The sequence below is a fragment of the Leucopleurus acutus genome, assembly GCF_964270905.1.
Source record: "Leucopleurus acutus genome assembly, chromosome: 1".
Classification (NCBI taxonomy): Eukaryota; Metazoa; Chordata; class Mammalia; order Artiodactyla; family Delphinidae; genus Leucopleurus; species Leucopleurus acutus.
Window position 1 is genome coordinate 4,661,639 of NC_139142.1, and position 24,921 is coordinate 4,686,559.

The 24,921-nt window shown below is 47.9% G+C and overlaps 1 protein-coding gene across 2 annotated transcripts in view; it reads right to left on the bottom strand.

Moving 5' to 3' along the window:
• EVL (Enah/Vasp-like) overlaps window positions 1-24,921 on the bottom strand; it is a 164,446-nt gene that overhangs the window by 39,492 nt on the left and 100,033 nt on the right. For both annotated transcript variants that reach the window (XM_082839594.1, XM_082839593.1), the window contains exons 2-3: window positions 24,048-24,216; window positions 11,389-11,566 (exon numbers count right to left, since the gene is read on the bottom strand). In XM_082839594.1, the coding sequence (XP_082695720.1) occupies window positions 11,389-11,566; window positions 24,048-24,216 (347 nt within the window). The remainder of the gene's footprint in view (window positions 1-11,388; window positions 11,567-24,047; window positions 24,217-24,921) is intronic.

Below are 24,921 nucleotides of genomic sequence, written 5' to 3' on the forward strand. Positions count from 1 at the left end.
CCAGCGCCAGCATCAGGCTTTAACACTCTGAGGCATTCCTGCATGTAATCCTGAGCCCAAGGCCTTTAAAGGAAAGCCACACTCCCACGGAGCCTGGATGCTCTGAGGTGCCACCTCCTGCGCGTGACAAGCCAGCCAGTCTTCAGAACTCCTGCCACCAGCACCATGCTTAGCTGTACACCCATGATCTCATCTGAGGTAGGCATGACCACCCCATTTTACAGATGAAGAAGCTGAGGCTGGGAGGAGTCCTGCCCAAGGTCTGACAGCCTACAGCAGCAGGGCTGCTCCTGGCCTCTCCCCTGTGAATGCAACTTCACGGTCCTGCCCTAGAAGCCCAGGCACTGGGACACAGGTCCTCCCAGCACCCCTCCGGGGGCTCCAGAAGCCCTAAGGTTCTGGGGAAACGGACTCCCGCCTCCAGTGCTGGCTTTAATGGTCTCCTGCTTGAAGCATTCTTGGGCCCCAGACCCTGGCAGTCTGTGCGGAAGGCCCAACATGCCGTGGGGTGCCCTCTGGGCCGTCTCTTCCACTCTTCCCGGCACACTCAGGCTTGGTCACATGCACATGACATTGGCCCCCTCCCCTCATCACTGCTGGTGACCTACTGGGAGCGTCTATGACTCTGGGATGAGTTGAGGGTCGCCGCATCTTCGGATTTGAAGAGTTTCTTGAGGTCTTAGCGGGAATGGAGATGGGGACCCTCAGTTTTGGTCTGGGGTCTTCCCACTCTGAGTGAGCTACAGGACAGCATGACTCTGCCCACTGGGAGGGTGGACTGGATGTCACTGGAGAGAACACGGACAAGCCAAGCTCTCCAGCCCTCCCGAGCCCCACAGCTCTCTTTCTAGCCCCACCCTGGGTCTGGGTCCCAGGGAAAATCCTTCTTTAGGAAGGAATGGGCGTGATGTGGGACAGCGGGAGGAGGCTTGGGTGCAGGCGCCAGCTCCGCCCCGATGTGCTGTGCAGCCCGCACAAGTCCCTCCCCTCACCGGGTCCCAGCTGCAAAAGGGAAGCCCAGCGCCCTGACGTCTAAGCCCTTCTCTGGTCCCACATCAGTGCTGGCCGGGCCTCCACCATCTGTCCTCCACACCTGTGGAGGCTTGGAGGGGGAAGATTATTCTCAAAAGCCCACTCCTGCCAGAGGGCTGGAGACCATCAGCCTGGGGCCTCGCATCCGGTGCCACCAGGGCCCTACCCTTCAGGAACAAGGAAAGACAACTAGACAGTGACTGCGGGAAGTTCTGAGAGAACCTAGTTTAATGAAAGAGCGCTCATCTGCTGACAAGGAACAGCAGTGCCTGTGAGGGGGGCAGAGCAGAGGCCTGGAGGAAACAAGCTTTATTTACCGGACACCTACAGGTACAGGTGTCACACAGGAATTGTGTGGGGTGATCCTCCAGCCATCAGTGGTATTATTATATCCATTTTATAGACGAAGTGACTCGTCAGGGTCACACTGCTGTGAGTAGCAGAAATTTGAACCCAAGGGTGAGACTGTGATTTATAATAAGAAATGTATATTTGGTCTTCGTACACTGTTCCCGGCACATAGCTCCTGAAACCCTTGTAATTTCCTAAACAGGAGCCAAAGGGGCATCTTCGTGCTAACATTTAGTCTCCTTCTCAATTCCTGACACAGCTTCAGAGCATGGAGGTGAGATGGGTGCACCCTAACAGGCCCTTTCAACCACCCTTGAGTTGCTGTTAATGCAGTGACTTTTGATTAGAGGGCTGGAACTGTCAGTCCCCACGCCCTCAGCCTCTACGGAGGGCAGACTGGCTAGAGACTGGGTTCAATCACCTGTGGCCTATGTAATGAAACCCCCATAAAAAACCCAAAAGGATGGGGCTCAGAGATGCTGGGTTGGTGAACATGTGGAGGCTGGCGAGGGTGCTGCCTAGAGAGGGCACAGAAGCTCTGGGCCCGTCCCACACGCCTGGCCCCGTGCATCTCGTCCATCCGGCTGTTCCAGAGTTCCATCCTTTTCTAATACACTGGTCGGTAATCCAGTAAGTCAGACATTTCTCTGAGTTCTGCAAGCCACTCTAGCAAATTAATTGAACCTGAGGAGGGCACAGGCCCCTCTGACTCATGGCCTGTTGGTCAGAAGCACAGGTGACTGGCTCCTGAAGGGGGTGGGGGCGGTCTTTTGGGGCTGAGCCCGTAGCCTGTGGGATGCTGCCTGCAGGCAGTGTCTGGACCGCTTGGTGTGCTGTCGGAGGGACGCGGTGCCGGAGCACAGGCATGCTCGGAGGAGAGGCGGGAGGAACGCGTGGCTCTCCTTCACACCGCGGTACCCTGGCTCCAAAATGGACATTCCCCGCCCACCCCCCGCCTCCCGGGGGCCCCGCTGCCTCTCCTGCTTGTCTCTGGAGGAGAAGAGGAACAGTGTTCAGATCCCAGCCTCCCTTATCCAGCCGGCACTGTTAGGTGACGACCCAAGGAGATACCAGACGTGACGAAGACGGAACTCGTCTCGTTTTTACAGAACTTCTAGCCCTTCCTTTCAGACTCAATGGCCCCTTTTTATTACAAACATTTTATAACACTCCCTGTATTATACTGACATGAAATTTAAAGATTATATAACCTACCTACATAAATTAGAAAAAAATAATAAAGGAGAGAAGAGAGAGAAGTAACCAATAATAAGACAACACTGCACCACGTAACAGCTCAGACAACTACAGTAGGAGACATCATCAGTCAGATGCCGGCACCACCCCCAGACACACAGTGGCCACTACTGACACAAGCGGTTTCAATAATGCGGTGCTGTGTGTGTATCTCACCAGCAATAACGCTGGAGATAAGATTTTCCAAAAGAGAAAACAATTCTTGGTAAAGTTACAAACAAACTAAAGCACAATTTTCTTCCGAAGCACGGGGTGGCTGCATTCCTAGAAAATCCAGCACATACTAAAACTGGTATTAAAAAAAAAAAGGAGGGGCTTCCCCGGTGGCACAGTGGTTAAGAACCCGCCTGCCAATGCAGGGGACACGGGTTCGAGCCCTGGTCCGGGAAGATCCCACATGCCATGGAGCAACTAGGCCCGTGGGCCACAACTACTGAGCCTGTGCTCTAGAGCCTGCGAGCCACAGCTACTGAGCCCACGTGCCACGACTACAGAAGTCCGCACACCTACAGCCTGTGCTCTGCAAGAAGAGAAGCCACCGCGATGAGAAGCCCGTGCACTGCAACGAAGAGTAGCCCCCGCTCGCTGCAACTAGAGAAAGTGCAGCAATGAAGACCCGACGCAGCCAAACATAAATAAATAACTTAATTCAAAAAAAAAAAAAAGGAGTGCTTTTTCTTGCAACACAGTAAAGTTCTGTCTCAGATAATTAAGTTCCTTGCTTCCATGTGTTTGGTGGAACACGCAGGACAGTACGGGATCACGCAGGGCTGCCCAGCGCACCGTGATGCGTCCAGTGCTCCTGGCCCTCTGTCCACCGGCCACCAAATGCCTCCTCTCCGCTCCCACACTGTCCCTGTTAGAACCACCTGACTAGTCCAGCCTAAGCACTGACGCCCGCACAGCAGAGGAGACTCGCCTGAAGCCACAGGCATGGTGGCGGCCGAGCTGGCCAACAAGCAGATGCCCGACCTCCAGGCCAGGCTCTTCCCACCGAGGGCAGAGCTTCCCGGGGAACCCAGACGCTGTGCTGGGGGAGCCTCTGCCTTAGTCGGACGGGGCTTGGCTGGTCACCATCACAGCCTTTCATGCGCCGTGCTGCGCTGAACGCCTCAGAATCTGCCCATCTTACAGATGGAGAAACCGAGGCACAGAAAAGGGAGGTGATTTGCCCAGGCTGCATGCAGGCGGGCAGCACCCAGGTCTGCTAACCTCCGGGCCACCATGGCCTCTTCCTCCGCGGAGCCGACGGGGCACCACACACAAAGGGCTCTGAGGGCCTCTGGCCTGGGGGGACCTTGGAGGACAACCAGCACTGCATGTTTCGACGAGGAAACGGAGGCCCATGGAGGTCACTGTGCTGATCGAGGGCACACGTGAGGAGCAGAGCCGCGACCAGAGCCAGACCTCCTGAGTCCTAGCCCAGAGGAACAGAACTTGGGCTCCTGAGATTCAGGACGTCAAAAAGGCTGCTGCTTCTCACACGCATTTCCTGAGCTCCCTGTGTGCCTCTCCGGCTCTGTTCCTGGAAAATGGCTGGTGACTAAGGCTACACCGGTCCTACCACCAGTAGAACCAGTAAGGTGGCGGGGAAGCAGACCCCACAGAGGTGTTGTGAGTAAAACACGTAAGTATCCCGGCAGAGGGGATGTGCAGGGCCGAGGGTGCTGGCTGTAGCTGCCCGAGACAGGAGGCCGTGGGGTGCGGAAGCAGGTGCACGGGCCGGGTGCTGGCACGACCCGCCGAGGTCTGTGCTCTCCGGAGCTGCCACAGAGCCCTCGGGGAGGCCAGCTCCCCTCTGTGCTCCCCCTTCAACCAGAGAAGTAGCTCCAAACAGCAAAACAAAAAACCAAAAAAACTCCAGTTTTTTTCCGTTCTGGCCTCTCCCGTTGCAGAGCACAGGCTCCGACGCGCAGGCTCAGCGGCCATGGCTCATGGGCCCAGCCGCTCCACGGCATGTGGGATCTTCCCGGACCGGGGCACGAACCCGTGTCCCCTGCATCGGCAGGCGGACTCTCAACCACTGCGCCACCAGGGAAGCCCTCCAGTTTTTTTGGAAAAAAAACTTGGCTAAGTATCTCTAAGATCCTTCCCATCTTTAAATTTATTTCTAAATATAGGTTAATGAGGGAATTATTTATCTACACATTTGCTTTTCCAACAAAAGAGCCAGTCTTCTTTTTCATGTTACCGAGTGACTCATTCAGGGAAACGCTTTCTCAGACAGGCACCCAGACACCTGAGAGCTAGGTCTTCTAACTCCTAGACCCCCTCCCTGCTTTAGGAAGCCAGATGAAGGAACAGCCAAGGAACCTCTCTGACCTACTGACATGATTCTAGATTCTAAACAGAAAGAAGTTCCTCCAGCAGAAGTAAAGTTCCAGGGAATGAAAGAGGATGAAAGTGAATGTTTTCTTCCACGTCTATGCAGCCGAGCATGAATAACAACGGCTCCTAAGATACAGATGAAGTAACACTACTCCACAGCAGTCGGGCGAGGGAGGTGGATTTATTATCTGTCGTGAGCCTGAAACACACTACATGAGAGCAGCCTGCCTCCACTCATTTGCCAAAGGAAATAAAAGATCCCTTGGTCATTAGAGGACGCACCTGCTGTGGGAGTGGGAAATTATGCAGACGTGACGAAAGGCGCAGGAGGTTTGCAGCCCTGCGTGTTGTACTGCACTTAATTAAAGCTACTCCTGAAAATAATGGGAAAAATGAAATCTCAAATTAGCCTATGAAGAATGGTCATCATACTAGTAAACAAAAACGCAAATTAAAATGATACGTTTTCCCTTCTCTTGTGTTTGCTAAGATTACAGGAGTACTAAGGCCTGGTCCTGGCGCAGGCTCAGCAGTGGGTGACCATCGACTGGGCCGGACACAGTACGAACCAGTACTCTCATTCCGGAAGGTGTATTCAGCAAGATACGTCAAAGCTTTAGAAATGTATGTATTGTTTGACTCAGAAATAGCCCAAGATATAATCGGACAAGTGTGTAAAGATGAACATGAGACACAAAGCATACACACAAATTAACATATAAACATACAAGAGAGCCTGAGAGCCTGTAACAGCCCTCTGTTACACGAATATAGTAGTGAAAAATGGGGACAACTTACTTACAAGCCGAAGGCTGGTTAAATTGTAGTAACATCTCTATATGGTCCTCAGTGCAACACTCTGGCCACTTAAATGGTGAGGAGATCCGACTTCCCTGGCACAGAAGGACATGCGTACCATAGTGCCAAGTGAGAAAAGCTTACAAGACAGTACATACAGACTATTTCTGGGGAATAGCTCTTCAGTCATATGTGAACACAGAAAGCTCTGGAAGGCTACGTAAGTGTTAACAGCAGTCATCTCTGGGTTTTAGGATCAGAGATAATTCTTTGTTTGCTGGTCTGTATTTTCTATTTTTCAGTTATAAACAAGGACTACGGATGATGAGGAATGCTGCCTCCCAGACGTGCTAGGCCCTTCGGGAAGTAAAGAAGGACATTCTTCCGTCCCGTTTCTACACAGGGCTTTTCCTGCTTCTAGCATCGGCCACAGTGACCACATCTGTAAGCAGTGAACTAGCATTCACTCTGTCCAGACAATATACATAAAACCTAAACCGTTAGGGCTAGAAGGACCTGTAGAGAGCTTGATCAAGTCTGTATCCCTCCTTTCAGAGACGGGGAAACTGGGGCCCCCAGAGAAATGACCTGTTTAAGGTCAGAAGCAGGCTCACATGGAAGCATATGGAAGCAGTTGCCTTTACAAGGCCACTAAACTGTGAACTGAAGTCTGCTAAGAGAATGAACTGCAGCGGGGAGGGAAGCTGAGCTGGGCCGGGTGGCCAAGTATAGCCTGTAAACACTGCTGCCCTGCCTGACAGCTGGCGGCTTTACCAGACGGTGGTGCGCGCCCACTGAGGACAGCAGCCGCAGGGAGTCCAGGTACGTGCATCGGTGGGGTGGGAGCTGAGACGGTGCAGACCCGCCGGCACCGAGGCCCGCGTCCTCGGTCCTCTTTCTGTAGCAGCTGGAACGTGCCACGAGCCATGCTCACTGCCCTGACCAAGCCCCTGTGGTCCCCAGAGCAAGAAGCCCACCTGGAGCTGTGGGCTCAGGCTGGGCCCAAGGCTGGCTGACCCTCCCCTCTGACCTACTGAGGCCCTGCAGAGCTGCAGGAAAACACTGGATTTTGTTCAAAGCAGGAGCCCTAAAATTGAGTCTCAGTCCCACTGGAAGACATGTCTGGCAGACATGTCACCTCTTTTAACCCCAAGCCCCCATCTGAATAAATGTGTCTAACAGTAGCCGGCCTGACAACCTGTGGGAAATAAAAGCCGAATTATAGGCTCTTTAGAGTATAAGAAGTCCTTTCCTAGCCAGCTGAGGCCTACCTGTGGGGCTGCCTGGTTAGTGGGAGCCCCTTCCCTCAAGAAGGGCAGGGAAGGGGCATGTGGGAGAAGATCCTGGGAAGAAACAAAAATCCTGGGCTTTGCAGAGGAAGCCTAGATGTTATTATTATTACAGTCATTTTCTCTGCCATCCAACTAAACCACAGAAGCCCCACTCTGAGTCCCCCTAAGCACACACACCACCCGCGGCCATCACACCTCGTCACGGAGCGGTACCCACAGGGAGGCCCCGTTTCCGCCAATGTCGGCGCTCCTCCTTCATGCAGAAGACGGCTGCGCATTAGGAGACAGACGGCTCCTCCCCACACCCCAAACTACCTCCAGGTGCCAATTTCTATAGAAAAAGCCCCAAGAACCCAGGGGCTGACTGTCCCCCTATCCACTGAGATAACCCCTGAACCCAGAGCCTTGTGGGTCCCAAGAGAACCCTGAGCCAGCTCTGCACTCCTGTGCCTACCCAGGGAACCGAAAGCACCAGGCAACAGGACCATTATTTAATTTGTTGATTTGACTTGCTAAATTGGCTTTAGGTTCCCTAGGTTGGGCCTGAAGTTGAAGAATGAGTATCCAAAACTCACTGGCATAAAAAGACAGGTTTTGTGGGTACCAAGGAACAAGGCCAGCAAAACAGATCTCTCAAGGGTCTGACTCTCCTCTTTCTTCCACGTAGAAGTCAGGCAGCGAGAACATTACTCTGTTGCGCCCGTTCTTTCTCCAGAATAATGTCAAGAACTCTGGCTGAACAATGGGTTTCACCAGGGTGACAGGCAGGAAGGAACAAAGAAAGAACAGAGTCGTGACCTGTCCTCAGCACACAGAGGGTGCAAACTGCGAGAGTGGGTCAAGTCCTGGGTGTACATCCAGGGAAGCCCCTTCCCCTCTTGAGCCCCGGCCTCCTAACCCAGCCATGTTGTGTGGGGACTCACTTCCCAGGGCTGTGGTGAGAATCAGGTAAGAGAAAGGGGCGTGAAGACTGGACGGCCACGATTTGCTCTCCTTTGCTTTCAGGTTTGTATCTAAGCATCTTGTGTCTGCCAGGTTTGTTGGACCCCAGGTGGCCACACTAGTGTCGCTCACGCATGAGGGGGAGGTGGGACATGCTGATGAGACCCTGAGTCTCAGGAAGTCCACGATCCGATGGCCCGAGCCCCAGATGCCTAGCACAGAACAGGACATGCCAGTGAGGAGAGGAGGGAGCAGAGGCGGGCACTTAGGAGGTGCCAGGCCCCATGCCGGGCGACTGAATCCTCTCCACAACTCTGGAAGAGGGACTTATGACCCCATTTTACAAATAAGGATGCTGAAGCCTACAGAGATAAGCAAATTCAGCAGGACCAAAGGGGAAAGAACCAGGATTATTCACGCTCTTATTCCATACCAGGCACTGTACACTAAGTACTCTATAAACATTTTAAACTTAACCCTCATGACAACCCTAGGAAGTAGGGTTTATTACCCCAAGGCCACTTAGTATAAGATCTCACTGCCTCCGAACACATGCTTTTCTCACTACACTTGACCCCTGAACAACGTGGCGGTCGGGCTCCGAGTCTGCATGGGTGAAAACCTGCGTGTAACTGCACAGCTGGCCTCCACGTCCACGGCTCTGCACCCGCAGATGCGACCAACTGCGGATCATGTAGGGCCGGAGACGCATTCATGGAAAAGAAACCACTGTCAGTGGACCACTTGGTTCAAAGCCGTGTTGGTTCAAGGGTCCGCTGCACCGCAAACCGCCTCCCACCGAGGAGGGCAGAACATAGTTTGTCAATACAGAGGGGATCTGATAGACGCTTCACTATTATCCTGCAGCAGAGGCCTCCTGCGGTAGCTGGTGGAGAGGCTGCTGTGCCCTGCCCGCGCTCTGAGGCCTGAACTACAGGTCAGCGTGGCACAGCCGTATCGTGGAGTGGCACTCCACAGTGACAGAGCCGGCTGCAGAGACACATGGGTCCAGGGGCGGGCCTCTCAGACGTAATGTCGAGGGACAGAAATCAGGCCCCGACGTACACACTACATGATCCATTTACACGAAGTTCGAACACAGATAAGAGTGCTCTGTTGTCACAGAACTTGACATCCTGGTTTTCCTGGGAGGGGGCGGAGGGATTTGGTCCCTGTCAGGGCCTGGCAGGGGTTCTGCATATGCATTTGTACAAGCTCATCGAGCTCACACTTCAGGTTTCTGTACGGTACAGTGCAGTACACCCCAGGTGAAGAAAACGCGTCCTCCTCAGCGGCCCCACGGTCTCCCCTCCACCAAAGGCCGTGGAACCGGGATGGGCGACTACTATTCATGATGAAAGTTTCAAGTCAGGCCACTGTCACCTCGTGAGCACACATCCACCCCCTACCCCAACAAAGACACCCGTTCAACCCAGAGGAGACGCAGGAGGTCGGGGCTCTGAATCTGAGTTACTACCTGGCACCGGGAAGTTATTTCTTCATACTAGGTCACACGATTCCTATCTGAAAATGAGGGCTGGATTAGCTGATTTCCTTGTGATTCTATGGTGAAGTTAAAAAAATAACTAGTAGTTGCTTTGCATCAGTCATCTGAATAAAATAAAACCCTTTTTCCTCCCCTTAATGTATCTGTATGTACAGATAAAATAAAGCTTAACTCCCACATCCCGGGGCAAGTGAGGCAGCTCGGATCGGAAACCTTAAACTCAGCTCACTCCACCACGAAGCTCAAGGCTTTTGGGTGGAAAAAAAGACAGCTGACTACGCAGTTATTTGGTGCCTACAGTGTTGCAGGCAGGCCCTGCACTCATCACTCACACTGCTGTGGTTCCTCGCTGTGCACCCCCAGTTCTCAGCAGAAAATCCACAAACCCTGGGGCCTTTTCACAGTGGGGACAGAACTCTACAAGTACCAGTTCTACGTACGACCTGCGGGAAGCATACTCAAAACGTGTTCTTTATTTTCTTAAAAAAACTCTCCTAGGGTTTAAATTGGGTCCCAAAGCTCCAACCTGTCAGGCACAATAGACACTGAAAAGCCATCTCCCTCCAGGTTCCAAGTGCTATGTCTCTCCACTTCCCACCCCAATTCTGGCAGCAGTAGCAGCAGCAGCAGCAGTGACAGTAATAATACCCACAAATACGAATACTGGGTGATTAATACGTGTCAGGCAGCCTGCTAACATACATTCGACTTCATTTAAACTTAGAAACAACCACATATCACCCATCTTATAGCTAAAGAAATTGAAGCCTAGAAAAATGACCAGGACTCAAGGCCAGCAGGGCACCCCGAGGCCCAGTTCCTCACTACCACGCTCTACCAAGGTAAGATCTCCAGCAAAGTGCAGGACTGTCTCCGTGGCCACCGAGATGCCAACATCCTGGAAGGCCTGCGACCTCCCTCTGAAGCTAACGCTACAAATTTCCGAGAACGGCCGCGTGAGCTTTGGCTCCTTTGCTCTACCTGCCCTGCACAGAAGCTTTTGATAGCGCCCCTTGCCGCCCCCAGCCCACTGTCTACACCCCAAGCCTTCCAATTTGGAGCCTTTCGCTGTGCAGTCCGTGCCACCCTTCTAAATCCACATCCAATCTCTTTGCTATCGGCACCGCAGTCTGCAGAGACACTGCAGCGTTCTCTTTCCCAGCATGTGCTGGGCTTTCAGGCCCATGTGCCTTTGTATTTGCTGTTCCCTCTGCCTGGGATGCCCACTCCCACCTCTTTGCCCTTCAAAACTCCAGCTCAGATGTCACCACCCGCTCAAGGCCTCCCTTGGCAGCCCACAGGGGCAGTCCCTTATTTCCCTTTCTGTGCTCCCCAAGTCCCTGCCCTGCTCATACCTTATGAGCACTTATCACAATACGTTACAGTTAGCAGTTCATGAATCCGTCTACTCCAAGATACCAAGTGCCTTGAGGGAAAGGACTCCATCTACCCATTTGTTACCTATTCTGTCTAGTCAGTTTCTAACACTCAGTAAATGTCGAGTAAAAGTGTGCTAAACATACGCATAATTGAATACAAGAATACACTTTTGCTCGTTCCCTCCGATCTACGCCAAACATGTGTCTAGAATATCGAATTAGGATGACAAATGTAAAATGCATCTGGACACTTGGCTTTAGGAACACAGTACAAATCTGTATCTCACCAAGGGCAAAAAAGATGTAAATGCCATTCTCTCCTCCTTCAAATTGCTAACATAGCTTTAAATCTAGAGTCAGGCAGTGCGTTTCTCTGAGAACCCAGAAAGCATCAGCTCAGCGCAGCTGCAGGGCGAGGACACCCAGGCAGCCAGAACTGTAGGAGGGCAGAGGTAGAATGAGAGAGAGTCTAGGCACCAGGCCAAGACAGAGCCCCGCTTACCTCCTTCTTGGGAATTCATGATGTTCAGGGCAAACAGCATGGCATTGGAGAACGTGGTCGCCTCTTCCTTACTCGCAAAGTTTAAACCATAGACCTGGCGGGCATCTCGCCACTGGTGGAAGGTTGGCGTTGCCTGATTGTACTTCAGCCCTTTCACGATTGAATAATTGATCACAACCTGAAAGGGAAAAGAGAGAGAAATACGTGTAAATAAATAAAAGGTAAGTGAGCTGTGTGGGGCAAGGATATTGTGTCCCCTGGGGCTACAAGAGGACAGGGGGACGGGGATGGGGTCAGCAGAAGGGGAAAGCACGACCCGGCAGCTTTTCAACATGATCTATACAACACTGAGGGTTTGAAAACTAGTTATTTCATTTAACTAACAAAGAGTGTGGTTGTGACCTCCACAGGACAGCCCTAAGCTGGGAGTCAGGTTCCCTGGGTCCTGGTCCTGGCCCTGCCTCCCAGCCATGTCACCCCAGGCGGCACCGCACTTCTCTGGGTCTCAGTTTCGCCAGTTATAAAATGGGGATAATGATCCTGGCTCTGCTGACCTAATGGGGTTACTGCAAAGGTCACATAGTGACACATATCTTATGGAGGCTTCTGGATATAAAGATCCTTAAGGGCGAGAGTCTTTTCTAATTCATATTTATGCCTCCCATAGCCCTCTGCATAGCGTCTAATACTCAGAATGCACTAATAAACGGGTTATTAGGTAAAAGGACAACTAGCCTTTCTTTTGCATGTGGCTATTCAGTTTTCTCAACACCATTTACTGAAGAGACTGTCCTTTCCCCACTATATGCTCCTGACTCCTTTGTCATAAATTAATAAAACCATATCCGATGGGTTTATTACTGCATTCTCTATTCTGTTCCGTTGATTTTTGTGTCTGTTTTTATGCCAATATCACGCTTTTTATTTACTAAGGTTTTTAATTACTATACTAAAATTACAGTAATATGGTTTGAAATGACGGAGTGTGATGTCTCCAGCTTTGTTCTTCTTTCTCAAGATTGCTTTTGCCATTTGGGGTCTTCTGAGGTTCCATACAAATTTTAGGATTATTGTTCTAGTTCTGTGGCATTTTGATAGGGATTGCGTTGAATCTTGTTGATTGCTTTGGGTGGTGTGGACATTCTAACATGAGCACAGAGTCTGCTCTCTTTGCCTTGGTGAGTCTGGCTGAAGGCTTGTCAGTTTTGTTTACATTTTCAAAGAATCAGCTCTTAGTTTCCTTGACCTTCTCTATTGTCTTTTTAGTCTCTATTTCACTGATTTCTTCTTTTTTAAAATGATCATCTCCTTCCTTCCTTCCTTTCCTCCCTCCCCTCCCTCCCTCCTTTCTTTCCCTACCCTCCCTCCTTCCTTTCTTTCTTGGCTGCGTTGGGTCTTCGCTGCTGCATGTGGGCTTTCTCTAGTTGTGGTGAGCAGGGGCTACTCTTCATTGCAATGCGCAGGCTTCTCACTGCGGTGGCTTCTCTTGTGGCAGAGCGTGGGCACTAGGCGCGTGGGCTTCAGTAGTTGGGGCACGTGGGCTCAGCAGTTGTGGCTCATGGGCTCTAGAGCTCAGGCTCAGTAGTTGTGGTGCACAGGCTTTGTTGTTCCGCGGCATGTGGGATCTTCCCGGATCAGGGCTCGAACCCGTGTTCCCTGCACTGGCAGGTGGATTCTTAACCACTGTGCCACCAGGGAAGTCCTATTTTATTGATTTCTGCTCTCATCTTTGTCATTTCCTTCCTTCTACTAACTTTGGGCTTCTTTTTTCATCTTTTTTCCAGTTCCCTGGGGCATAAAGTTAGGTTGTTTGTGACTTTTGTTTCTTGAGGTAGGCACTGACAGCTATGAACTTAGCGGTAGAATGCAGAACTGCTTTTGCTACATCCCACAAATTCTGTTATGTTATACTTCCATTTTCATTTGTCTCCAGGTACTTTTTTTTTTTTTGCGGTACGCAGGCCTCTCACTGTTGTGGCCTCTCCCATTGCGGAGCACAGGCTCCGGACGCGCAGGCTCAGCGGCCATGGCTCATGGGCCCAGCTGCTCCGCGGCACGTGGGATCTTCCCGGACCGGGGCACGAACCCGTGTCCCCTGCATCGGCAGGCGGACTCTCAACCACTGCACCACCAGGGAAGCCCTGGCTCCAGGTACTTTTTAAATTTCTCTTTTGATTTCTCCTTCAACCCACTTCCGTAGCATGCTGTTTAATCTCCACATACTTGTGACCTGAAACCATAAAGCCCCTGGAAGAAAATATAAGTGGTAAGCTCCTCGACATAGGCCTTGGTGATGATTTGTTGAATCTGATACCAAAAACAAAAGTGACAAAAGCAAAAATAAACAAGTGGGACTACATCAAACTAAAAAGCTTCTGTATAGCAAAGAAAGCCATCAACAGAATGAAAAGGCAATCTACTGAATGGGAGAAACTGTTTGCAAAACATATATCTCATAAGGGACTAATATCTAAAATATATAAAGAACCTGTATTGCTCAATAGCAAAGAAACAATCCAATTAAGAAATGGGCAGAAGATCCGAATAGATATTTATCTAAAGCAGACATACAGATGGCTAACAGGTACAAGAAAAGATGCTCAACGTTACTAATGATCAGGGAAATGCAAATCAAAACCACAAGGAGATATCATCTCACACATGTCAGAACGGCTGTTATCAAAAAGACAAGAAATAAAGTGTTGGCAAGGATATGGAGAAAAAGGAACCCTTGTGCACTGTCAGTGGTAATGCAAATTGGTGCAGCCACTACAGAAAACAGTATAGAGGTTCCTTAAAGTTAAAAATAGAACTATCACATGATTCTGCAATTCCACTTTTGGGTATTTACCCGAAGAAAATATAAACACTCAATCAGAAACATATATGCACCCCCATGTTCACGGCAGCATTATTCACAACAGCCAAGATATGGAAATAACCTAAGTGTCCATTGATGTATGAACAGATTAAGAAACTGTGGTATATACACAATGGAATATTACTCAGCCATAAAAAAGAATGAAATCTAGTCATCTGTGACAACATGGATGGATCTCAAGGGCATTATGCTAAGGGAAAGAAGTCAGACAGAGAAAGACAAAAACCGTATGATCTATCTTGTATGTGGAATCTTAAAAAAAAAAAAAAAAAGCTCATGGATACAGAGAACAGATTGATGGTTGCCAGAGGTGGTGGTGGTGGTGGGGGTAGGGAAGGGCGGGGGAGAAATTATGCATATGAAACCACTTAACACAGCTGCTAGCACACAGGCTGCCAGCAAGTGTTAACTGAGAAATATTAAGGTCCTCAGAGATGGAAATATGCAAGCAGAGTCTAGATAAGGCTGGATGGCCTGCTGTTAGTGATACAATGGAAAGATTCTGCTTTAGGAGAAGTACAAGATGATTTCTCGGATCTCCTCTGGCTTTGAGGCTCTAGGGTTTTGTGACTTGAATTGGAGATAACTCAGTCTATTGTCCCCCTGGTCAGGAAGGAGAGCTCAGGAAAAGATTTGGAGACGCAAGCGGACATGGCCAAGACACCCTGTGTGCTGGCTGGGGCACTAAGATGAGAACTCTGATTTACTGCTCCATCCTGCTGTGCTGTTGGATAAAGGCCAGAGGATAGCAAATACGGGCAATATCCACAAGAGCTTCTTCCCAAGTCTCAGCCAGGTGGAAGGTAGGTTTGGATTGTCCTATAGTGAAAAAAGAGCGAGCAAGTGAGAGAGACGGAGGGAGAGAAGCACGTGTACTAAATTAGCTAAAGAAACACAACAGTTTTTTTTTTTTTTTTTGATACACGGGCCTCTCACTGTTGTGGCCTCTCCCGTTGCGGAGCACAGGCTCCGGATGCGCAGGCTCAGCGGCCATGGCTCACGGGCCCAGCCGCTCCGCGGCATGTGGGATCCTCCCGGACCGGGGCACGAACCCGTGTCCCCTGCATCGGCAGGCGGACTCTCAACCACTGCGCCACCAGGGAAGCCCAACAGTTTCTTAACTTAGTTGTTACATACTGACACTGCAGTTTTGGCCAACATCTATACCCAGGTTCCTCGGTGGTTCTCTCTCTGGGTTTAGCTCTAGATTGTCAGAAAAGGGCTGGAGGTTTTGTGGCTACATGCATGATAAGAAGCACAGTGACTTGTGGTTAACACAGCTCTTCAGAGGAGAGGGCACGATGATAGCGGTACAGTGACCAGAATGAGGGAGATGAGACCCTCTTCCTTTCTGCCGTGGTTAAGTCTATACCAGAAGGTCTGTGTTTGTGTGGTTTTGGTGCTGCACTTTTAGTGGACATTGACAAACTACAGCAAGCCAGAGGGACGTGTTTCAAATGGACAAAGGTCTGGAAACCACATCATATCAAGAATGGTTGAGGGATACGGAAGCAAGATAAAAGAAGACTCTTCAGTGTATCACATATCTTTCCAGGTACTTGAGGGGATGATCTGGGGAAGTGAGATTTAGAATCCTAAGATCTGAAACCTCTGGTTGGCTATGTTCTTGGAGGGGGACTTAGACGGAGCGGGAACTGGGGGAGGTGGATGCCTATCCAGAATCTAGAAACAGTGTGGCGTAAGGAACTCAGAGACCAGACAGAATGTCTAACTCAATCCTCCCTTTTTACAGTTGGGAAAACTGAGGCCCAGGGAGAATAAGTGATTTGCCCAAGGTTACAAGGTAAGTAATAGTAGAACTGAATTTAGAATCCAAGCCTGTAGCCTAGGACTTTGTGCTGCTTCTGACTGCCAGCATAATGAGCTGCAATCTTTCTTCCCATAATTCCTTCTCTGGTCCTAGCTCTAACCTCTCAAGAGCCTCAGAAATCGATTCTCTACTTCTAGAGATTTTCGGCTATTGGACTGGGAGAGTGTGATAAAGCTGTCCCAGAAGTCCTCTGGGTTCTTTGCTGCACATGGCTGGCCTGTCCTCCAACTGCAGCTCTTGGGTTACCATTTCTGATCCATCTACACCTAGAGCATAGAGTTATAAAGGCTGCTCACCGAGTGCTGTGTCTGCTAGCCAGACATAGCCCACAAGGGTCCACGACTGCTCCAAACACAACTACTGTACTAGGTATAAGGACTGAGCAGAGGGTTTTGAGTCAAACGGTTCAGGATTAAAATTCCGGCCTTATTACTTTGCAGCTGAATAAACTTGGAAAAGTTACTGGCATTAGCTTCTTCATATGTAAAATGAAAATATTATAAATAATGCTGGACTGAATATCCTTGTGCATATGTCTGTGTGAACATTCCTATGAGCAGAATTTCTGGATCTGTTTGAAAAGATCTACTCTGAAACTTCTAAACTGCCTTCTCAAAAAGTAGAGTCCATGCAATGTGTTTTGGACACATGTGCAGATGACACATGGCCTATTTGTCACTTGACCATCTCGAGAGGTGGTCAGTGTTCATTAACTGACGGACAGAACTTACGAGCGCTGATAGTTAAAAATCTCTGTACCTACTGAATGGTTCCATTCCCTTGTTTACTCTCCTTAGAGCATGTGCATTACTACAAGTCCACTTGGGGGTGTGGGTCAGCTTCATTTAATACACTCCTCCCCAGAGATGTCCACGTTGCTGAGTATCACCATCAGTTACTTTCGCCTGTCCTTGAACTACGCAGAAATGGATTCATATGGTATGTTCACTTTTGTTTCCGTGTTCTTTCACTCAGTAGAATATCTATGAGATTCACCTGCGTCACTGCATTTATAAGTATATAGTTTTTTTTGATTGCTACATAACATTCCATTTTTTGATATACTATAAATAACCTATCCATTCTCCTGTTGATGGACATTCTCGTAGTTTCTAACTGTTGGGTATCAGGAATAGAACTGCTGGGAATATTTTCATATAGGTCTTTCAGTGGACACAGACACTCATGTCTCTTGGGTAGATACCCAAGAGTAGGTTACAGGGTAGGTGTATACTGAGTTTTACTAGGTTCTGGCAAACCATTTTTCAAACAGGCTGTATTGATTGACACCTCCGCCAGCAGTAACGGGAACTCCAGCTGCTCTGCATCCTCACCAACATTTGGTATCCTTTTAATTTTAGCCTTTAGTCCTTTAAATTTTAGCCTTTCTGGTGTGCGTGCAGTACTCTGATTGCAGTTTTCGTTTGTATTTCCCTTATGGGTAATGATGCAGAGCAACCTTCACGTGCTCACTGGCATGTCTTCTGTTCCACTGCTCTTTTCTCTTTTGTGAAACTCCCGTCCCAGTCATTTCGCTCATTTTTAAGAGGTTGTATGGGGCTTCCCTGGTGGCGCAGCGGTTGAGAATCTGCCTGCCAATGCAGGGGACACGGGTTCGAGCCCTGGTCTGGGAGGATCCCACATGCCGCGGAGCAACTGGGCCCGTGAACCACAACTACTGAGCCTGAGCGTCTGGAGCCTGTGCTCCGCAACAAGAGAGGCCACGACAGTGAGAGGCCTGTGCACCGCGATGAAGAGTGGACCCCGCTTGCTACAACTAGAGAAAGCCCTCGCATAGAAACGAAGACCCAACACAGCCAAAAATAAAAAAAAAATAAAATAAATTAATTAAAAGAAGGCTCAACATTTAAAAAAAAAAAAAAAGAGGTTGTATGATTTTTCTTTTTGATTTGTAGTTCTGTATATATTCTTCATATGAATCCTTTGTCATATTCATTTCTCTCCCTCTCTTTCTCTCTGCCCATATGTGTGTATGTGTATACGTATGTACGTATGTGTGTGTGTACGTATGTATATTCTCCCTGTTTGTATCTTGCCCTTTCATTCTCTTAATGGGGCCTTTTAACTAAGAAAACTCCTTAAATTTAAAGAAGTCCAACTTAATTTTTTTTCGTTTACAGTTAATGCTTTGTGTGTCCCGTTCAAGGTCATAAAGATATTTTCCTGTATTTTCCCCTCAATATAATGAAGATATTTTCCTGAATTTTCTTCTAGACACTTTATTGATTTACTTTGCATACTTAGGTTGATTTTTAATTAATTTGGGGGTATAGTGCGAACTAGGGATGAAGTTTTTTTTTCATATTGATATCTCATTGTTCTGCCATCATCTGTTGAAAAGACCATCTTTAGCCCACTGAGTGCAACGGGCTTTGTCATAAATCAAGTGACCATATATATGTGGGTCTATCTAGACTTTTTTTCAAAAAAAACTACAACATTTTGTTTTTCTCTATTGTGTATCTGCTTTCTATTTCATTAGATTTTTGGTTTTGCTTCTAATTTTTCCTTCTACTTTTGTTGGTTTAATTTGTTTTTTTCTAGCTTCTTGAGATAGAAGCTTAGGTCACTGACTTTCAATCATTCTTTTTCTAAGCTATGCATTTCTAGCTATACATTTGTCTATATGCTGTGCTTTAGTTGCATCCCACAAGTTTTGCTACATTGCAGTTGCACTATTGTTCTGTTCAAAATATTTTCTAGTTTTACATGTGACTTTTTTTTTTGGTCCTATGGGGTATTTAGTAGTATACTGCTTAATTTCTAAACATTTAAAGATTTTCTAGTTATCCTTCTATTACTGATGTCTAGCTTAATTCCTCTGTGGTCTAAGAAAAACTCTGTATGATTTTAATCCTTTTAAATTTGTTGAGATTGGCTTTGTGGCCTAGCATGTAGTCTGTTCTGTTAAATGCTCAATGTACACTTGAGAAGACTGTATATTCTACTGTGGCTGCCTGTAGTTTCTATAAATGTAAATTACATCAAGTTGGTTAATAATGCTCTTCAAATTTTCTACGTCTACTTATTCCAGTCTCTTGCAGGTATGAACAGAATCTCCGACCAGGCTTCTGGATTCCTTTATTTCTCCCTTTAGATCTGTCCATTTTTGCTTATTTTGAAGATATATCAGATGCCTACAAATTTAGGATTGTTATGTCATCCTTTTCAGTTGACTCTTTTATCATTAAAAAGGTCCTTTATCTTCACTAATAATTCTTGCCTTAAAGTCTACTTTGTGTAATATTAATATAGTCACACCATTTTCTTTGGTTAGTGTCTGTTAAGGTTCATCTTTTTCCACTCTATTACTTTCAACCTGTGTCCTTATCAGCTTTATATTAAAACTAATTCTCCAAGCTTTGGCAGGACTAATCTAGACAAGTGCTGAAGGATAAAACTTATTTTATTTTTTAACATCTTTATTGGAGTATAATTGCTTTATAATGTTATGTTAGTTGTTGCTGTATAACAAAGCAAATCAGCTATATGTATACATATATCCCCGTATCTTTTCCCTCTTGCGTCTCCCTCCCACCCTCCCTACCCCACCCCTCTAGGTGGTCGCAAAGCACCGAGCTGATCTCCCTGTGCTATGCGGCTGCTTCCCACTAGCTATCTGTTTTACATTTGGTAGTGTATATATGTCCATGCCACTCTCTCACTTCGTCCCAGCTTACCCTTTCCCCTCCCCATGTCAAGTCCATTCTCTACGTTTGCGTCTTTATTCCTGTCCTGCCCCTAGGTTCTTCAGAAACTTTTTTTTTAGATTCCATATATATGTGTTAGCGTATGGTATTTGTTTTTCTCTTTCTGACTTATTTCACTCTGTATGACAGACTCTAGGTCCATCCACCTCACTACAAATAACTCAATTTCGTTCTTTTCATGGCTGAGTAATATTCCACTGTATATGTGCCGTATCTTCTTTATCCATTCATCTGTTGATGGACACTTAGGTTGCTTCCATGTCCTGGCTATTGTAAATAGAGCTGCAATGAACATTTTGGTACATGACTCTTTTTGAATTATGGTTTTCTCAGGGTATATGCCCAGTAGTGGGATTGCTGGGTCGTATGGTAGTTCTATTTTTAGTTTTTTAAGGAACCACCATACTGTTCTCCATAGTGGCTGTACCAATTCGCATTCCCACCAGCAGTGTAAGAGGGCTCCCTTTTCTCCACACCGTCTCCAGCATTTACTGTTTGTAGATTTTTTGATGATGGCCATTGTGACCAGTGTGAGGTGGTACCTCATTGAGGTAAAACTTATTTTAAAAGGTCACACTTCTTGTGTAAGAGCCCACAATTAACAATGTTTGCACATGTTTTATTTTGGGAAGTGTAGGAACAAGTGGGAGTGTTTTCCGGTTCTCTTCAAGGAAGACCTTGTAACTCCAAATACTGTCTAACAGGTTTCTGAGGCTTCTGAGTAAGAAGAGTCAAGAGCCCTTTACAGAAAAAGCTGATGGTGGGGAATGGTCTTCCTGACCCACATGTTCACCTGGGTCTAAAACTCCCAGGATCTACAGGTTGGCAAAGGCCTCTGTGGTCTCATCCAAATGTCCACCCAGTGATGGGACATTCTTCCCAGGATGCTTACCAAATGGCCTGCTGGCTCGTGGGCTCACAAAGCAACACAGTCCCTCTTCCGTAGTGTGCTTCTAAGAAAGCTCTTCCTTTTATGGAGTTTCAATCGTCTCCATCGTAGTACCCACGCAGTATTCCTAGTTCTGCTCTCAGGGCTTCACAGAAAAAGTAAGATTTCTCCTCCACATGGAGAAGGAGCTCTTCAGAGATTTGAAAACTGTGGCCATGCCCCTTTCCGTTTTTCTCTCCTCCAAGTAAATATCTCTTGCTACTTCTTCAACTGTTCCACATAGTAATGCTGCTTTCAGACCTCTCACCAGTTTGGACGCCCTCCTCCTTACAGATTTCATTTACGGCACTCAGATTTGGTCCCAACATTCACGGGAAAGTACAACCAGTGCAGAGCAGAGCACGACTATAAAATCCCTCCTTCTGGGCCTCTACTTCTATTAATTCAGCCTGAGAGTCACTAACATTTTTAGTGGCCATAACTCCTTCTCAACTAAACATCTTTTGGTTTCTTCACCTTTGATGTGAGATTCAGGTTAGACCCTGGCTAATGATACTATAACTTACCAGTCCTTTTCCCCACAAATGATCACCTGGTTTTATGTCCACCTATTAGCAAAACGGGGGAGACAATTCTTATACCATTATCCTCATGGGGTTACTGGGGGACTGAAATAATAAACATGAAGAGTGCTCTGTAAGCCATAGAGAGCACTGAACATGTAAGATATCCCCCTCTGGTTATAAGACCAGGAATCTCTGTCTCTCTTAAGATGTTTGACCTTGTAATCCATACTGACTGGAAATCAGATCTGTGAAAATCCGTATTTTCTCCTGGGTCCATAAAAGTTATTATGGACCAGGTTTCCTGCCACTTTCTCTAATACCTTGGTTTACTGAGAATCTCTTTTGTGTTCCTGGCTAATGTGTCCCACCCACCTGGGCAGAGTTGCAACCATGTTCCAGGAGCCTGTCTGAGGAATGTGTAATTCCAGCTGGAAGGCTATGTTGGTAACTTCTCCATCAGGTCCCAGAAGATCTCTAAGTTTGAGGCAACAGAGTCTCTCTGAGTTTCCACAGGAGATCACTGAGGACGGCTGCCAGTCCCTCCCTGAATGCAGCAAAGGTCTCCTCCCAAACGAGCCCCAACACGTGCTTTCCTCTGAAGGAAGCTGAGGCTTCCAAGAACCAGGTTCACGTTGGTTCCCACACACCATGGTATCTTCCTAGTGTGCCCTGCAGGGCAACCAAGAGGCATGAAGAGAATGGAAAACTTGTCATAATAAAAGCAGCCACTTAGGGAACACCCACTATGATTCAGGAACTGCCTGAGATAATGCGCCTTATGTCAAAGGCGAGTACCAGGGTGGAACTGCCCTGGCTGTCAGGGAAATGTGTGAGATGTTTTTGGTTGTCACTATAGTTGGGGCTAAAGGTGTTATAAATCCTGCAGCGTATGGTGCAGTGTGCCTCTAAAAGGCAGAGCCAGAATCAGTGAACTAGAAGAACAGGGAAGCAGCTTCTAGAAGGTTTTTAGAATAACCTGCCTATCCGTAAGGCTCATCAACAAGGGACAGGGATGCCCCTGAAGGTACCCAGAGTTCCAGGTCAGAAGGACCACCTCTGATCAGGGGTTCTGAAGTGAGGAGGTCCCTTTTAGCCACAAGAATCTGAAATCTAATAGGACTATTTTGGCAAAAGCAGAAACCCATTCAATAGGCAACACGCTAAAAACAGAGTCCTCAGTTTCTGTTCTCCTTCCTATTTGAGAACACGATGATTCTTGCAAAGATAGCAGCAAACCTGCTGCTCAGCTCAGCCCAGGGCTGACTGACAAGGGCTGCCTATTTAAGGCAGAGGTGTTCATAAACGCTGAACTACAGATCTGTTGATTTCACTGCTGAAAAACGTCCTTGTCCATCTCTAAGAAGAGAGCTGGGGGGAGAGCCTGAGGTCCTAACAGAGTCGCTGTGGTGAAGCCACACGAGCCCTTTCTCCACGTCTCTATTTCAGTCCACGACACATCAGCTCACTCTGTCTGAGTTATTTGTACACGACTACCGCGGACATATGTGGACTTACCTTGTATTTATTGGCACAGGTACTTACCAGGTACACTCACGAACTATCTCATCTGATTTTTCCAGGATGTACTATTATGGAGGAGAATGATCCCAGACTCTTTAAATCATCTTGATATTCCCCCCAAAGTAAGACTTAGGGGGTTGGTGGACCCAAAATCTTCACAGCTATATTACTTATGGGTATGCAGGCAGAGAATACTAACACATTTGTACAATATATTTTTCAAAGCTGTTTCACATCTATTATTTTATTTATATTCTAATATGACAATAACACAGTGAGGTAGGCAGGGTGTGGATCACTGCCTGTGTAAGACAGCTGTGAAAAATGAAGTTCAGAAAAGATAGTTTGCTCAAGGTCTTACACCTTGGAGTATGAGAACAGAGCCAGACACTGAACCCAGACCTTTGACTCTAAATCGTGACCTTGTTGTTCTCTGACCATTTTCCACCAGTGTGTGTGTGTGTGTGTGTGTGTGTGTGGTGTGTGAGATGTGTGTGTGTGTGGGTGTATGAAGTGAGGTGTGCCTGAGGTTTTGTGTGTGTGTGGTGTGTGTGTGTGTGGTGTGTGTGAGTTGTGCGTGTGTGTGAGGTGTGAGGTGTGTGAAGTGAGGTGTGTCTGAGGTTTTGTGTGTGTGTGGTGTGTGTGTGTGGTGTGTGAGGTGTGTGTGTGTGTCTGTGTGTGTGTGTGGTGTGTGAAGTGAGGTGTGTCTGAGGTTTTGTGTGTGTGTGGTGTGTGTGAGTTGTGTGTGAGGTGTGTGTGTGTGAGGGGTGTGTGTGTGTGAGGGGTGTGTGTGTGTGTGAGTGTGTGAAGTGAGGTGTGTCTGAGGTTTTGTGTGTGGTGTGTGAGTTGTGTGTGTGTGTGGTGTGTGTGTGTGAGGTGTGGGTGTGTGAAGTGAGGTGTGTCTGAGGTTTTGTGTGTGTCTGGTGTGTGTGAGTTGTGTGTGAGGGGTGTGTGTGTGTGTGAGGTGTGGGTGTGTGAAGTGAGGTGTGTCTGAGGTTTTGTGTGTGTCTGGTGTGTGTGAGTTGTGTGTGAGGGGTGTGTGTGTGTGTGAGGTGTGTGTGTGTGTGAGGGGTGTGTGTGTGTGTGTGTGTGAGGTGTGTGTGTGTGTGAGGGGTGCGTGTGTGTGCGGGGTGCGTGTGTGTGAGGGGTGTGTGTGTGTGAGGTGTGTGTGTGTGTGTGTGTGAGGGGTGCGTGTGTGTGAGGGGTGCGTGTGGGGACGGCCTGTCACCCCAGCACTCACCTGCTGATCCTGAAGCTTGACTCCGACGACTCTGAAGGTGTTGCTGGCAGTGTTGTGGTAGATGTTGATCCGGCTGAATCCCTGCTGGCCAGGCTTGATTGGTACCCACTTCTTACTGGTGTCATCGTAGACCATCACGGAAGCCCGGGCTTGGCAGATACTCTGTTCGCTGCAGACCAAGAGAAAGCGTTAAGCGTCAGCCTCAGTTACAAGGGATGGATGCTGGCTTTGTCCTTTTCTGAAACAGAGGCCAACTGCCGCTTGACACAAAGGAACTTCCTAGTTGTCAGAGCTTCCAACTGTCTGTGGAAGGGCCGCTCTGTGCGGTGATAAGTTTTGACTCTCCAAAGACCAGGGGGAGTGGACAGGAGGTTCTATGCCAAAGTTTTTGATAGCATGGAAGAGACTCCCAGCTTCACTTTCAGGGGAAAAGGTGCTTGAATTAGAAAGGAATTACAGCTATAATTTGCCAACTGTCCACGATGTTCTAGGCATGGTGTTGAATAAGACAATGCACTAAAGCACATAAGCTTCGCAACTTATGAAGCAGCCATTCATTTCCCCCATTTTGTAGATGACAAGAGAGTGGCTCAGAGACTTGGAAAGATTTATACAAATTCACATAGGGACTCAGCGACTTTATCTGGGATTTCCAACCTGTTCTGTCTGACTCTAGAATACATGATATAGATAATATTCTCCACAACATCCAACAAAACGCTCAGTTTATGATAGCACGACAGTGTGGCTTCACACATGCTATGTAGACAATAACATGATTAGGTGATCTTCTGAAGAACAGAGTGATGAAAATCAAAATGAATAGATGGTCCACCCTGCTTCAATGGAGACATTTCCAAGCAAACTCCCCTGT